This window comes from Hippopotamus amphibius, chromosome 13, assembly GCF_030028045.1.
Source record: "Hippopotamus amphibius kiboko isolate mHipAmp2 chromosome 13, mHipAmp2.hap2, whole genome shotgun sequence".
Lineage (NCBI taxonomy): Eukaryota > Metazoa > Chordata > Mammalia > Artiodactyla > Hippopotamidae > Hippopotamus > Hippopotamus amphibius.
This window is the reverse complement of record NC_080198.1, coordinates 88,457,777-88,475,366: the sequence shown is the minus strand read 5'-3', so window position 1 is coordinate 88,475,366 and position 17,590 is coordinate 88,457,777. Positions and strand designations below refer to the sequence as shown.

Sequence of the window (17,590 nt, the reverse complement as noted above, 5' to 3'; positions counted from 1 at the left end):
AGTTATTTAGTAGTTTTATTAAAAAATTCCAAAACAAATGAGCTCAAGTTTTATTTTTGTTGTTTACTTGTAACTTAATTGCATTGTAGTTGTGATTCTTAAGTATTGATCTTTTGGAATTTTATGGCCTACAATATGATGTATTTTCATAAAAGTTATGCTTGCCCTTAAAGAAAACGTGAAACCTCTAATTCTTGAGCACAGATTTTTCCATCCTAACTGGCCTGTTATTGAGTTATGTTTATAATACCATTACTATGGATGATTTGTCAAGTTCTGTTACAACTCTCACTTTCTATATCACATTTTGAAATCATATTATTCAGTACACACAAAATTAAAATTTTCATATCTTCCTGATAAACATTTAATCATTATGGAGTGCCCTCAAGTTTATTTTGCCTTCAAGTTTATTTTGTCTGGTATAAAGAGAGCTTTACCATCTTTCTTTTCATTAGTATTTGTTCAGTATCGTTTTTTACATTTTACATTCAAGCTTTCTATGTGCTTATGTTCTCTATGTTGTAAGCAGCACATAGCTATAGCTGGGTTTTTTTGTTTTTTGTTTTCTGTTCTAAATCCAGCTTGGTAATCTGGTTATATAATTTATTATAATTGCTCATATATTTAGATGTACATTATATTTGTCTTTCTCTTTTCTTCTTTTGAATTAATTTTTTTCCTCATTATAGTTTTGCCTCTACTGGTTTTGAAAATTTACATACTATTTTTATTATTGTAATGGTTGGCCTTGAAATGTTAACATGCATTCTTAATTGAAAAACATCTAAATTACATCAATGCCTTTACCTTTCTGCAACATTACAAAGATGTTTAAATGTTTAAAATACTTACAAAGCTGCTCTCTCCTCTAATCTCTCCTACTCCCTTCCAGCTATCTAACCCCTTCAGTCACATTGGCCTCCTTCCTGATCATTGAATAGGGCATGCACACTCTCACCTCAAAGCTTTCCACTGGCTGGTTCCTCTGTGGAAAACTAGGTACCGCAGATATCTGCATGATTCTCTGTCGCCTCTCAAGTCTTTGCTTAATTTGAGAACTTCCCCGCCATCTAATTTAAAATTGCATAGCTTTTGAGCATTTCCTAGGGGCCCTCATTGCTCTATTTTCCTCCATACGACTTATTACCTTTTAGTATCCTAAGTAACTTATTTATATTTTTCTTTCCCCACTAGAGTTTAATCTCCACGAGAAAAGGAATTTTTTAAAATATTTTTTAAACTGCTGCATCCTCAGCTCCTAGAACACTTTCAGGCTCATAGTAGGCCCTTGATGATCATTTGTTAAATGTTCAATGAGTCCAGGCTTCAAACCCATATGAGAGCCAATTATTGTCCCCAAATGACCAGGGAGCATTCCCTCCTGCCCTTTTTTTTCTTATCATCACCCAGAGCTATGGCTGAGACTATTTTTACTGATGTCTCTCCCTTTGGAGCATTATTTGTACTGGACTAGTTCACCTTTTCTTGATTGTGCTTCGTTTCTGTTCCTGGCTTTATGCTATTTCTCTATAATCAGGCTTCCCCACTGCTCAGAGACCCAGCCCAGACCCCATCTCCACCATGTCCTATCTCCTCATTGTGGACACAGAGTTCTCATCCTCCTAGGACACCAGTGTCTGTAGATGCCTCCAGGGTATTTGGTGGTTTCAGCCTCACTTAATTCCCTGGACTATGCTTAAAGTTTAGTCCAGCCCTCAGAGGATTTCTTACACACTTTCAAACCCTTATTCATTCATTTAAAATATTTTAAAACATTTTATCTGGTGTTTTTAAATGTCTCTGAATCTCTACCAAGCAAGTTGAGGTTCATTTTTCATGATTTGTGAAATATACCTGGAGCGGCGTGCCTTTCTTCTATAGTTATTTATTTCTTCTCCTTGCTGTTGTCATTGCCATGACCTTCAGAGCCACCACCACAGCAGAAACTACCACTTGAGCTATTGTGTGGCTGCTTGGGGAAACGATTAAACTGAATTCAAGACAATAATGCATCAGACCGCAGGGACTATCTGGTTATTAATGTTTATCTAATTGAAACCTTTTGTCCAATCCTGTACCTATCTTCCAAGTGTGATTTTTCCGGACTGTACTGGAAACAAAGACATTGAACAAAGATGAAAAACTATATTGAAAGAAAAGGCCTAACTGACAATCTCACGTTTCTTTCACTACCAAAGCTCAAGCTGTCGTGGCACAGGCCATCTTGGGCTAGTAGCTCAGGAAGATTCGCTGACAAACACTGAAAAGTGGGAGGAATCGTGAAGCATGTAGTTCAAGTTCTTAAGAAGGGCAATCTAAACAGTGACTGGGATCTTTCAGATTATGTGGGCACATTGGTTTCCTGTTGCCTCTGTAACAAACCACCACAAATTTAGTGGTTTAAACTAACACAAATGTATTCTTTCAGCTTCTGTCAGTCAGAAGTCCAGAAGACTGAGTCTCAGTTTAGAGTCTCACAGATGAAAACAAGGTGTCAGTAGAACTGTGCTCCTTTCTGGAGGCTTGAGGGGGGAGGTCATTCCTCGCCCTTCAGATTGTCGGTACCTGTTTCCTAGCTGGCCATCAGCCAAAGGCTGTTCTCAGATTCCAAGGGCCATCTGCATTCCTTGGCTCTCAGCCCCTCTTCTTCCATCTTCAAAATCAGCACTGGTGGGTCACGTCCCCCTCAGTCTTCACCTCTCCTTGTGTTCTCTTCTGCTTCCCTCTTCTGCTTTTAAGGGGCAATGTGATTAGACTGGGCCCGTCAGGATAATACAGGATAAATCTCCCCATCCCAAAGTCTGTAACTTTAATCACATCAGCAAAGTCTCCTTTGCCACGTGAGGTCACATATTCACAGTTTCCGAGGATTAGGATGTAGACATCCTTGAGTGGGGGGGGGGGGCACTTTCTACCTACTATAGGGTGCAAGAATCCAGATTACAGAAACCAGGAGAAAACATATCAATAATGGGAAGTAGCTCAGGACCACTAATGTCCAGATATGCGGACCACTGATATCCAGAGATATTTTCTGCAGCCCCAAAGTCTCTCCACACAGAAGTACCATAGGACATTAGTAGATATCCATGAATCAGACTCACAGCTGAGGCTCAAGTAGGTGGGATTTGGTGTTAATGGAATGTCCTTATCTTGATGGCCACTGGTAGTCTTTCAGACACCACTCAAATTTATCCAGGCTGGTGTGCTTTCCCTCTCTGGAATGACAGAAAACTCTTCAGGGAAGGGGAAGCCCTGAGGAACTAGTCTTATCTCCTGCTAAAGCTATCTCGTGGGCTTCCTTGTGAGGTTGGAAGTGGTTGGCATTTTCAATCCAATTTGGGGGGTCTCAGCCTATTTAAATTATAGGCCACAAGCAGAATATCCTTTTAGGCTTTTTTTTTTTTTCCTATCTCTCCTTATAGATTGCCTAGCCATGGTCTGAGTTCATATCTCATTTGTATGCTTTTGCTGAAAGTGGCAAGGAAGAATCAGAACATGCCAATGTTTTAATTTTTTCTACCATTTCCTCTCATTATATGCCTTAGTGTGCAGTAATATAGATTTATCAAATATTTTGCCACTAGATGGTAATGGTCACCAACTCTCCAGACTACAAATGTCCTCCTGGTGTCCTTCCTCCCTCCACCAGGCCATTTTCACATTGCAGGTTGCGTTGTTTGCAGCACTTGAATTTCTAGATACCAAAATCTCTATCGTATATGAATAAACTTTGCTAAAAACAACAGAAAAATGTGGCTTAACACATGGAAATGTATGTGTCTCAAGTGAGAAGTCTAGGAGTAAGGAGGCTCTTTATATCTTTGCACACACTGCCATCCACTATGTATAGGTCTTCATTTTTGTGGCTAGTACTTCATGGTTCCAGTGTGGCTGCTGCACCTCCAGGACTCATATCTACATTCCAGGCAATTAAAAAAAGGCAAGAACTATCAGGGGTGGAGGATGGAAGAAGGGGCATCCCAGCCAAGTTTGCCTTTTTACAAACTCCTGAAACCCCTCTCAGAGATCTGCTTACATCTCATTTGCCATAATGAGACATAGTTTTAAAAAGAATCCAAGAGGTAAGCATTTTTATCTATTCAGGGTTCAACTTATAAAAGACAAATGGGAGAACAGATATTAGGCAGGCAAATAGCAGTGTCTGACAACTATACTGCTATTATACAGAATAAAGATATATGTGTATATATATATATACATGCTTACTGAAAAAATAACCACCATATACTGTTAAAGTTGAAAAAGCAAGTTGCAGAGGAATGCATTTGAATATATGTTCTTTAAAAAAGCAACTAACTGCTGTATGTATATTCACACATGCATGAAAATATTTTGGGAAGGTTATACACTAAACGGGAATACAGTGAAAATTATATTACAGCTAATAAACAGGGATTGGATCTAACAATAGCAAACATTTACACAATATCTACTATTCTTTCAAGCACTATTGTGCTTAGTAAACATTAACTCATTTTATCTCCACAATCACTTTTTTAAGCTTTTACTAATATTATCCTTAATTTACAGATGAGGAAACTGATGCACAGTTAACTAATTTGTTCAAGGTCACAGATCTAGCGTTAGAGGTGAAGTTTGAATCGAGAAAGTCTGGTGAAAAGTCTAGGCACTTAACCTTGAAAATATATATAATTTTATAACTTGATAAAATTAAATCAATTACTTCTCCTTAAAATCCACCCCCAAAACAGCAGCAGCAACAGCAACAACAGCAAGGCAGAAAGAGTGCACAAGAACTCTAAGCAAAATGCAGCTGATCAGTGAAGATGGTCCCTCCCCAACCACGTCCTTACCTTTGGGTGCCTTTTCATCTCTCTAAAAGATGACGGTTCTCCCCACATGTATACCCAGCCCAGGAAAGCTACCCAGGATTCCAAACACCAGCTCTTTTCTGAATTTCCTCCATGATCAATGCCTCTAATTTTCCTTCTCTTCCTCTCCCATCTGAGCATAGCTGTCCACCCACTTTGGAGGCATGCACTTTCCTTGACAAGTTGATAACCATAAAATAATGAGATAATTGTTTGCCCTAAGTGGTGGAAAAGTTCTAGAGAGAAAGGTCCCCTATCATGTCCGTGTCTGTGGAAATAACTAACATTTATGTGGTTTTAAAGACCCTAAGGAGCTTCCACCTACCGTGGCTTATTTAATTCAGTCTCCATGAGAACACTGTGATGGTTTTCATTCCTAGTTTCGAGATGAGGAAACTGAGGCTCTGTGAGGTTAACTAATTTTTTTTTTAATCCACCAAGTTCTCACTGTGAAGAGTGGCGGAGGTGATCTTAAGTCTGATTATCCTTTCCTCAAACTGCAGCAGACTCTTTTTACATAAACTTCCTTAGTCAGGAATTTCCACATATGTTAGTTATGAAATTTGTGGCTAGAATAGTGAAAATGCTTCATCACTGCTGGAAAAATAAAGCTAAAGGGTGAAAGAAAGAGGTTGGGCCAGGGGAAGTCAGTTACATGGTACTGTTTTCATACCCAGTAGCATATTTTGGTTAGAACTATCTGAATGTCCTCTTAGCCTCCATTTCCCTTTAGTTGTGACACAATCTTTTAGTTTATGCTAACTACTGAAAAATAGTCATTCCTAAAGCTTTATTTTTCCTTCTTTCCTAAACATTTAGCGCCTCTGTTGCTTTATCTAGAAATAAAAGATTATTATAGCTGACTGCTGACTTAGGTGATCTGTATTGGTCATACTCATGCATTACAAATTGTTTTATATGTAAAAATGTAATATAGCCGAAAGGTAAAAGTTCTAAAAGTTGAGAAGGATCTTATGAATACAAAGCTTGAGCCCACAAGGCATTGCGGAGAGTTTGTTGGTTTAAGAAATGCAAACATAGAACATGTTTATAGGGACCAGACCAGAAAATTATGCAAGTCTTTGTTCCCACAATAAACGAGGCAAAGGAGCAAGCAAAGATAGCTCACAAGACTGCTCCACTCTGAATCCTCTAAGAAGGTTTTTATACCTGAAGGGAGAAGTTTCTGAAGCTGATATTTTGACTGACACTTTATTTCCACCACTGTGACCCCTAATTTGGTTCTGAACAAGATATTGAACAGGATTAGAAAATCTAATTTCTAATGAATAAAATCTGATACTATACATTTAAAGTGCAGCAACCAGAGAAATCTGTGAAGTAAGTTAAATTGATGTAGTAATTGAGTCCTGGGATTGAGAACTAAAAAGAAACTGAGAATGTATTTTTGGAATATTTCTTGGCCAAAGATCAGGAAAGACTTTCTTCCCCTTGCTGGGCCCCCAAATAATTGACAGATTATTCTTTTAAGGTACAAAGTGTGTTGAACTTGGAAAATCAGACATCGGTTAGAACAGTTTTTCAACAGTGCCGTTTATATTTTCTAGGTAATATTAAATAATAACTGATTACTATCCATACTGGCTTGCCAGCTCTCTACTAGTGAAGTTTCTGTCTGTGAGCTATTTTATATATCCAAGAAAAGAACCCCCGCCACTCCCCCCGCCCTCTGACTCCCAACCCCCAACCTTTTAGAAGGAGCAGCCAAAGGGAGGCTCACAAAGGTCGCAAGGTCAAGTTGTGAATACACCCTGCACACCGCATCTCTCCTCACCAGTGACCTGCCTTCCTCTTTCATACCCAAAATACTCCATAGTAGTAACACCTGATTGTAACTTTTCCTTTTGAATTTGGGGTGCTGAGAGACAGGCTTTTTATACCTTTCAATAAAAGTATTATAAATTAGCAAGAACCCCCAAGTTCTCACAGCATAGTTCAAGATAGGAAGGCTCCTTACATGATTCTCTTCTTCAATAACTTATGTAGATTATCTCTCTAGCACTGAATGACCCAAGCCTTGTAAAACCACATGCTCTTGGATGCTATTTGTAAAATCCCTCTTCTTTCCTGATGAAGGAAGAATAGTTTCCAGGAAAGTGACCTAGAAGCATATTCACCTTCATGACAGAATTGTCCAAAGACCAATTTAATGCACCTTCCAAACTAACGTTGGAATGACCTTCACAGCATCCTTCCAGAGGTTTCACTGTGGAGCCTCTGCCTGGACTCCTGAAATTACTGGGCCAGGGACAGGGGGCTGCTCACCATTTTTAGTGTCTCTTCACATTCTAGGGGCAGTCTCTTTACACTGAAACATACATTAACTCTCTTATTATAATATTTCTCAGTTGTCTTCTGTTTCTGGAGTCAGCCAAGAGAACATCCTCTCTTTATTTCCATTCCCATAATTGTGACCTGTGCACTTTTTTTCCGCATAGTCTTTCTAACCCCTTTTGTAAAGTTCTACATTCTCAGGAAGTAGTATCACATTAAAGATGTCTTACACATCCGTTACTAGGATCATATTAGTTTTAAAGGAAATAAAATTACTTCTGTAACTACAGAGACTATGATGAAAATTAAGTCAGTGATGACATCAAGCTTGAAACAAATACATTTACACACAGACATACACACTGCCCCATTACCTATCACTGCTCCAATTTCACCTGTGACCTAGTTTGTGGCTTCCAAAATTTCATATCGCTGTGGGAAATTCATCTTTGAAGATATTTAGCTTTCTTACATTCTACTTCATATAAAACCTCGGCTACCTGTGAGGCTTCCCATTTATCTCAATATCTCCTTAGCACTGTGATTTTTTTAATTAAAATTTTCCGTTTGGAGGTTCAAGAATTTTGAAATAACAAGATAGGCATCTTATTGAAGATGAGCCGTGAAAAATCTTAGTCGAAATTTATTTAGCCTGTCACTGTCTAACTCCTCATAGATTCTAATATGAACTGAAAGGCAAATCTCAATCATGTGAAATTGTTTTCCATTTCATGGAGATTTGTGTACCACCGGCTGAGAATGAGGGGTAATTATTTTTAATAACAGAGACAAAATTGGAAGGTGTTCCACCTACTAATTAAAAATCTTCCTTGCTTTAAAAGCAAATGTGTCCAGAAGAAGTCCTGAACGATGATTTCATACATTTTATCTCTAGCTGAAGACCAGGTTTATAACCTAATATAATAGCAATGGGATATTTTAAAGACATGTCAAGTATTTTTTAACTGATTTGTTAGAAGCATTTATTCTCACACCCCTTCCTGCTCATAGTTTCATAGAATTCCAACCTTAGGGGAGATCTTCCACACATCCCTTTGCAAGAACACGCGTGAAGACACTCTAAGCCTTTTTCCTTGCGAACAATAGTCCTGCAGTGGCGTTGTGTGTAATGAAGGAGCAAGAATTCTCAACAGAATGCCTCACACGTACATGTTTCCATTTAACAGAGAAGATGACCCCGCAGGCTGGGTGTTCCGCGGCTGAGGCCCTAGCTCAGGAGGAGGAGCAGCAGACGCAGAGAATGATGGCAAGGCGCTCGAAAATCATCAAGGAGCTGATACAGACGGAAAAGGACTATCTCAAGGATCTGGAGCTGTGCATTCAAGAAGTGGTTCAGCCCTTGAGAAACAAACAGGTAAATGCACCCTTGAGGATTCCCCTCCCCCGCCCATATCCTAAATGGGATCATCAGCACCGTGAAGCCACAGCACCCACGTGTTTCGCGGTATTCTCTGGCACAGCGATGGAGTGACGGGCCTCTTCCCCCGAGGCCCCGGGTTTGGGCAGGCAGGAGGCATCACTGGACGCAGACTTCTGTCCTCAGAGGGACACCCAGAGTCAAGGAGACTATTCTAAAATACGAGGGAAAGGAACCTCTGTTTTTGCCACGTTGAGATTTGGACGTGTTCTTTCTTGGACTCCTGTGGGCCGGCTAACAAACTGTGAGCGATGAGTTTTTAGCAGTTTAGGAACAAGGCGCTGAATTTGATCCAAAGATGGTCAAGGCTTCAGAAGAGAAAAATGTGGGTTTTTTTTCTCTCCCCTCCATTGAGAGCTCAATTAAACTTATGACTATTAGCTAAGCAAAATTCAACATAGAAATTAACCTGAATGTAAGATAAAAATTTTCTCTTTGGTAGGGCTGGCCTCAGACAAAACTTGAGGCCTCAGACAAAACTCCTCCTTTTTAATCAAGGCCTTTTCAGGGAATTTCTTACACGGAATTAAAGTTACAAGGATGCTTGCGTAAACATATAAAATCACTAGGGTGTTAAGTGGTCCTTATATACAATTCAAACAATATACAAAAAACATAAACCAGAAAGTAAAAATGATCAGAAATTCCATTACTCAAAGACAATCACTATTCACATGGTTGGGAGCATCCTTTTAGAGGTCAGTTTGGACACTTACATATCAACACACATGCATGTGTTTTTTACATCAATATAATCAGCACCACATATGATACTTTGTAACTTATTTCATTCAGCAGTCTGTTGGGTGTATCTTTTCATGACCATTAACACTTTTCAATGTTTCTCTATTGTTACTGATGCTGAGACACATGTTTTGGGTATTGTCACCTTATCTGCTTAAAATAAATTCTTAGAATTGGAATTGTTAGGTTAATGGATATGCATATTTAGGATTTTGATAAAAATTGCCAGCTGACAATCAAAAAGTTGATACTGTTCTAATTTTCATTCCCTGTAACATTGCTTGAGAGGGTGCCTGTCTGTATTTTCTCTAAAGCTGAGCATTATTGGTTTTATAAACAACAATGAAGACCAGGCACCTTCAATGTCTTCTGACAAATATATGCTTATATATTCATCAGCCACTTCCATTCTCTTTAATCCCTATTCATATCCATGTCTTTTGCCCTTGAAAACATTATGGCCTATCTTTTTCTTACTGTTTTAGAAAACCTCCTTTTGTATCAGGGATATTCTTTTTCAGCCCTACATGTTGCAGCTGATTTTCTCAGTTTGTCTTTTGCCTTCTAACTCTGATTAAGGTTAAGAAGTCAAAACCTTCTTTAAGGTTTATTCATTTGTTTTTGCAGTGTTTTAGTGGTCGGATATATCCAACTTTGTAGGTTCTGGGTTTGGCATCTTAACATGTACCCCATGATTATAAAAATTATGGTGAGTCAGTTGTTCCAACATCAATTATTTAGTCTTTCCCTCAGTAAGTACAACATCCAGGAGCAGAGTTTATATTTCTTAACACAAGACTCTTCTCAGAAATAGAAAAATGTCTGGTCTACAAATTACAGAAAACCAGTGTAGCTCAAGGTGACCTTTGATATAACAGTTTTTTTGTTTGGTTTGGTTTGGTGTTTTTTGTTTGTTTTTGGTTTAGCACCATGTATGAAAAAAAGTGGCAGAGCAAGCTTGGCATTGTTCCTTCATAGGGAGTCATCTTTAGTTTTCTTCCCTCATGACTTTTTATTAGGTACTTACTGTTTGTCAGGTCCTGTTCCAAACACTTCATTAGTATTCTGATTTGATCCTCTCACAGTTCTCAAGTTAGAAGGCAACTTTCTGAATCTGGAGATTTCTTAGTAATTCTGTAAGAGTTACTGTAAGGAACTCTGTAATTCTGTAAGGAAAAACATTCACGGTCATGATAAAAATTTGCTGTCGTTTCATTGCTAAATATAGAAAAATATTTTTGGTGTGTTTTTCTTTTAATATAAACTAGCTGCATTGATACAACCTCTATTCTGGCAGATATTCATGGTTATTAATAGTTCATTTTCATAATTATTCAAATATTGATTTTAAATGCATATGGCATTAGACTCTACTGGTATCTACCCTCCCTTATGGTACAGTCCTAACCAGTCACTCCTATTCTTTTTTTTTTTTTTAATTCATGCATATTTTATCACAAATCTCTAAGATTTCTGAACTTTTTCTTACATAACACCTAAAAAGTTAACATTGATTATGTCCTATTATCTAACGCCCCACTCCTAGTCTTTGAAAAAATTTAAACCTAGCCCAGTGTCTCCATAACTTTTCTCTCTCTCTACCTAATTCTGCCATTCATTTTCAGTAATTTCAACGTTCAGACAAATGATCCACGCAAACTCCCAGCCTCTCACTCAGTTCTTTGACTTGTTTATATCCAGCGATCTTTCCTCAACCCCATCTCAGCCACGTACTCCAGGGCCACATCCTACAACCATCATTACCAACAGCCTCACGCCCTCAGAATCAGAATTCCAGGCTTGCTGTTCTCTAACCCCCACGTTCTGTCTTTCAGCTCACTCCTACTTCTGTATCCAACAATTTTTTGACGTCGCCAGGACTTCCACGCTATTGAGCTCACCACCACCTTTTCACATGTTCATCGAGCCCACACCTGGTTTAGCTTCCATCGGTCCTTCGTTTTAAAACCACTCTTTGCAGATGAACTCAATTCCCTTTTCTCTCCCTTTCCATTTACTTGCCTGAAAAAAACCTGCCCTTGATGAAGTTCAATTTTCTGCCTACTTTCCACCTTTACCCATGCAGCTGAGCCAATCTCTTTTAAAATGCGTGAACATTTTCTTCAAGTGGGCCCCCCAATAATGTCCCTGAAAGGTCTCTTGCACATCTTCTTCTTGCTCCTCACATCTCAAACACTCCCTCTTTTCTTTGAACTCTCAACACAGTTTTCCATCATTTCATTGAGAAAATAGATGCAATAAGAAAGTTCACACACTCCCATCATTACGTCTACCAACTTACCTGCATCTCTACCCATATAACCTTAGCCAGTGGATCCTGCTTCTAATAAAAAAAAAAAAAACCCTCTCTACTAACGCAGGATTCTATCCCCTCAAGCTTACTCCAGAATTTTACTCCTCCCTATTGGATCTTTCTCTCTTAAAAAACAAAAACACAAACTCTCTTGATCCTGAAAGAATTGTCTATAGTCTGTCTTTTATTTCTTCCTCTTTTTAAGTTGAATATGAAGTATTTAATGTGTATAAAAGCATATGTGACTAAGACATGTTTCAAAATAAGCACAATTTACCAAAACTCTGTCCCTATGATGAGTTAATGATCAATATAAAAAAGACTACATATATAAGAAAATGCCTTCCTTTGAATTCATAATCCATTTTTGTATCAAATGGAATAAGACGTTTATCCAGAATGAAAAGGTTCTCAACTTTAAACTACCTCCTAGACTGGTGAGTTAAACTGGTGCCACCAATATGCGTGCTGTCGCTGAGCTATACTCTTGTGTATGCTCTCTAATTTTTGTTTGCGTTTTCACTTTTGTTGTCTTTCTTATTTTTTTGCTTCCTATGTAACTCTTAGGAGCAATTCTAAGAATTGGTGTTTCAGGCCGTGTAAAATAAAATGTTTCTGTTACGGTGACACATCGTTTATTTACTTGGCATGTTTAACTTTGGCTCTCAATACTTTGAATTACTGTTCTCATAATTCTAACTCATATTTCCTTTGTTATTCTATTCAGATTGTTTACAGCTTCTTGATTTTTCACATCTGGCACTTCCCTTTGTTTAGTTATCTTTCAGCGCTCTCTGCCTTCCTCCTTTGGAATTTAGTTTCAGTCCAGTAGGCTGTATGTCCTCTCCACTACTGCTGTAATAGCAACCAGTTGGAGGTTTCTCAGAGTTCTCATGTCAGATCCATCTTTTCCCCACTTCTCAATGCTTTTAAGCTTTGCTTAAGTAAATAAATGTTCAGGAATTCAGATGATTCTTCCAAACATTTATATGAGTGCTGAGGTAGTTAATTTATGCCATTAACTGCTTTCATTAACTTTACCACCTTTTCATTGTTCATTAGCTTTTTCATGTCCTCACTTCCCTCCTAACCGGTTCAGTACCATTTCCCTCCTAACCAGTTCAGTACCATGGGCTTTGCACACAAGCCACTTGTCATCAGTTAGTGTCAAAACTTAGAAATTAACACATACAGTTTTCATGTTACCATGGAAATGATCTCCAAACCATGCTTAGCTAAACCAGAGGCGACATCAATAAATATTTTACTGGTACAGGTTAGGCTGGAAGAGACTTTGGGATGACATCCGATGGATGTCTTTTCTCTTGAGAAGAATGTCTTTGCCATATTGCATTCCCTCCATGTCCTCTCTTCCATGTCTTTTCAGTCCCAGAAGAAACAAGTCAGTTTATAAAAGTGAATATTGGAAAAGGGAAGTTGAAAACTGAGAAGAGCACGGTGCTTATCTGAGTGAACTTGCATGAATGAATCAGGGTACAAATGAATGTCTGGGTCCAGCCCTTGACTGAAAACTGTTTTGTGATCATTGTGGTTACAAACCTTGATCTTAGCTTCAAGGCTCTTCTATAAACAAAGCTTCACCTAACTGAAAGCAAGGTCAAACCCAGTAATTACATCTTCTTTACTAACAGCATTGTAAGAGGTTTGGCAAAGAAGGCAAAAATTATCCACAACATTCAGTGTTGAGAGATTTAGTGGGAAAACTGGTTCTAGTTATTTATTATCCAAATAGGGCTATAAGAGAGACTACATTTTTGGTAGTAAGTCAAACTAAATCAAAACCAGAGCAAATGAACCTAACAATGGAAAGTGGTTTTATGTGTAAGGAAAGGAGCAAAAAATGATTGAATAGTTAGAGGAATTTAAATACATATTTTTACTTTTCTTCATTTATAATTTTTTTTTAATTTGTAAAATTCACATAACACAAAAATACCAAAGATCTCAAGGACACAATAACATTTTATACTTATTCAGTTTCCTTTTCTGGAAGCAAACACCATTACCAGCTTCTTTTTACACTTCCAAGGGTATTCTATTCATATGTATATATTTGAGTACACGTTTAGGTGACTTTTATTTACATAATGAGAAAGTTATGTGTATTTATTTTGGATTTGTTCATATTTGATCTAATTGTGTGATTATACTTGAGATTTTGTGTTTTCTGAAAAAAGGGCAAATATTTGTCTATTGACGAGCGCAATTGGAATTTTTTGTTACAATTTGGATACCTTTGTGGCAGCAATTTTCACTAGTAAAAATATATAGAAGAAAATAATCACCTATCACTTTACCACTTAGAAATAAGCACTATAAATATTTTGGTTTATTTTCTAGGTATGTACCGATATATCCAAATATTCTGTGAAATTGTAGTCATACCATGTATACCCTTATGAAAGCTCTTCCCCCTGAAGAATGCATTTACATGTTTTATTTTAAGCCATAAATAACAAATAGTAATTTAAATGGAAAATATTTTATTTTCTTTATTGAGGGACCATAAATTTGAGGAGAACAATATGAAGCCCTCCCTGGATGGAAAATGGTACCCACAAGCATTACCCCGCAAGTCTAGGTGTCATGATGGCAATTGTTCTGTGTGACATAGGTGACCTATAGCACACCATATTGACATCCTACCAAAACCCTCTCCCTCAGTGTCCAAAGTGGGTGAGGGGGAGGCCTGGAATCAGAGAACATGAAAGATAGGGAATTGGAGAGGACACATCTTTAACTGACCCTTTTTTTTTCCAAAGGAGCAAGGGAGGGAAGGGACCACAGGGCCCAGGGAATCAGCTTTCTGCTCCTGTCCCCTACTTGCGAAGCTGCTGTAGCTTAAACTAGGATATGAATCCTGACAGAGAAGCTGATGCGTGAGGAGAGAGTACGGAGTGGATCACAGCATCTCTGAAGGCAGACAGGACGAGGAGGATGTAAATGTATGCCAGTAATAAAAATACTGTTCAGATACTGTCATGCCACGAAAATCTGTGTATAACAGAAAGATGGCCATGGCCCAATTGATGTCCTGTGAATTTTAAGCTATAGTTACTACATTTGAGTTTGGTGAATGATTTTTATTTTCCTTAGGAGTTTGCGGTGTTTCTAATGGCTCCCTCCTCACCAGAATGCGTCCACTGCTGTTTGATATAAAGGGGAACGGTAGCTTCAGCACATGTTCTGGGAATTTCTCAGGCTTCCATTTCCTGCCCTCTCACCTGAGGTTTCTGGTTGGACGTCCCCGGTGCCTGTGTTGACCCCTCAAAGCTGGGTTCTACTTCAATATCCAGCCCCTGGCTGCCTCTCTACGTGAAAGGTGCTCCCAGGAGTTACGCAGAGCACAGAGGCTGTGCAGCAGACCCTGTGGACAGCCTGCTCGTCTCTCAGTTTCAGTTTTGCTCTGTGGGTGCACCCTCTGAGATTACCCTTAGTTCTGTCTGAATCTCCTCCTTAAATCGCTCCCCAGCCCAGTTCTCAGACACCCGCTTCTGCATAAGAGGAGTTCAGATAATGACGTGCCATGAAACTTTGCCAATCTCACTGAACAAAGAACAGCATTACAGTCATGATAATTCACTGAAATACAAGATAAAAGAACCAAGGCAGAAATAGTTTATCTAGTAATTATTCAAATACACCCAGCTTTCATTTATAGATCGATAGGTAGATACATTAGCCTTCTCAAAGCTGTTTACTAAAACTTTGCCTGCATAGCAAATAGGGGAAATTGTAGGTGAGCAAACATCTTTTGTCATGAATCTTTAAGTGGCATAGAAGGACTCCTGTCAGAATTGTCTTCTCTAGCTGTCACCTTCACTAAAAGACTTATACTGTTGCCAGAAATAATAGTCATTTATTCTTACTTAATAGGCAACCATGCAATTTTTTCCCTTCCTGTTTTTTTTTGTTGTTGTTGTTACTGTACCCAGCTACTCTTCTTTTTTTTTTTTTTTACGATTTTATTTTCTTAGAGCACTTTTGGGTTCACAGCAAAGTTGAGGGGAGATTTTCTATATACTCCTTGACCTCCCACAGGTATAACTTCCCTGATTATTAACATCCCCCATCAGAGTGTTAGTTTTGTTACAACTGATGAACCTACACTGACACATTGTTACCACCTAGAGTCCACAGTTCACATGATGGTTCACTTTTAGTGTTGTCTATGGATTTTGACAAATGTATAATGACATGTCATTGTGCTAATCTGGAGAGTATTTTTACTGCCCTAAAAATCCTCTTTTATTCCCAGAATGTCATATTGGAATCACATAGTATGTAGTCTCTTCAAATTGACTTCTTTCACTTAGTAATATGCATTTAAGGTTCCTTCATGTCTTTTCATGGCTTGATAGATCATTTCCTTTTAGGGTTAAACAGTATTCCATTGTCTAGATGGACCGCAGTTTATTTATCCATTCACCTACTGAAGAGCATCCTGGTGGCCCCCAAGCTTTGGCAATTATGAATAAAGCTGCTACAAACAATGCAGGTTTCACGTGGACATAAGTTTTCCGTCCACTTGGGTGAAAACCAAGAAGCATGATTGCTGGATTATATGGTACGAATATGTTTAGTCTTGTAAGAAACCACCAAATTGTCTTCCAAAATAGCTGCAGTATTTTGCGTTCCTCCCAGCAATGAATGAGAGTTTCTGTTGCATCACATCCTCACCAGCATTTGGTTGTCAGTGTTCTGGATTTTGGTCATTCTAATAGGTGTGTAATGGTGTCTTGTTGCTTTAATTTGCATTTCCCCAGTGACATATGATGTGCAACATCTTTTCAAATGCTTATTTGCCATCCGTATATCTTCTTTGGTGAGGTGTTCATTAACATCTTTGGCCCATTTTTTAATCAGGTCATTTGTTTTTCTATTATTGAGTTTTAAGTGTTCTTTGTATATTTGATCAACAATCCTTTGCCAGATGTGTCTTTGCGAATATTTTTCCCAGTCCATGGCTTGTCTTCTCATTCTCTTGATATTGTCTTTCACGGAGCAGAAGTTTTTAACTTTAATAAAGTCCAGCTTATCAATTATTTCTTTCATGGATAACGCTTTTGTCGATGTACCTAAAAAGTGATTGCCATACTCAAAGTCATCTAGGTTTTTTCCTGTGTTGTCTTCTAGCTTTGTTTTTTTTTTTTTTTTTACTAGTTTTGCATTTTACATTTAGTGCTGTGATCCATTTTGAGTTAATTTTGTGAAGGATGTAAAGTCAGTGCCTAGACTCATTTTTTTTACACATGGATGTCCAGTTGTCCCAGCACCACTTATTGAGAAGACTTTCTTTGCTCCAATGTATTTCCTTTATTCCATTGTCCAAGATAAGCTAACTGTATTTGTGTGGATACACTTCTGGGCTCTTCTATTAATCTATTTGTCTGTCCTTTTACCAATACTATACTGTAGCTTGATTACTGTAGCTTAATGGTAAATCTTGATGTCAGATAGCATCTGTATTCCAACTTTGTTCTTCTCTTTCAATATGGTGTCGGCTATTCTGGGTCTTTTGTCTCCTCATATAAACTATACAAACTTTAGTATCAGTTTATCAATATCCACAAAAGAACTGCTGGGATTTTGATCAGGACGGCGTTGAGTCTATAGATCAAGTTGGGAGGAAATGACATCTTGACAGTATTGAGTCTTCCTATCCATGAACATGGAATAGCTTTCCATTTATTTTGTTCTTTTATTTTGCTCATTAGAGTTTTGAGCTTTTCTTGTATAGGTCTTGTATGTATTTTGTTGGATTTATACCTAAATATTTCATTTTGGGGGATGCTAATGTAAATGGTGTTGTGTTTCTAATTTCAAATTCTACTTGTTCATTGCTGCTATGGAAAGCAATTCACTTTTGTCTATTAACCCTGTAAACTGCAGCCTTGCTATAATCACTTATTAGTTCCA

At 38.1% G+C, this 17,590-nt stretch overlaps 1 protein-coding gene across 1 annotated transcript in view; it reads left to right on the top strand.

The window, feature by feature from the left end:
* Positions 1–17,590, top strand: part of ARHGEF38 (Rho guanine nucleotide exchange factor 38) — a 129,929-nt gene that overhangs the window by 31,405 nt on the left and 80,934 nt on the right. The window contains exon 2 of the mRNA XM_057706876.1: positions 8,342–8,529. Within this exon, the coding sequence (XP_057562859.1) occupies positions 8,342–8,529 (188 nt within the window). The remainder of the gene's footprint in view (positions 1–8,341; positions 8,530–17,590) is intronic.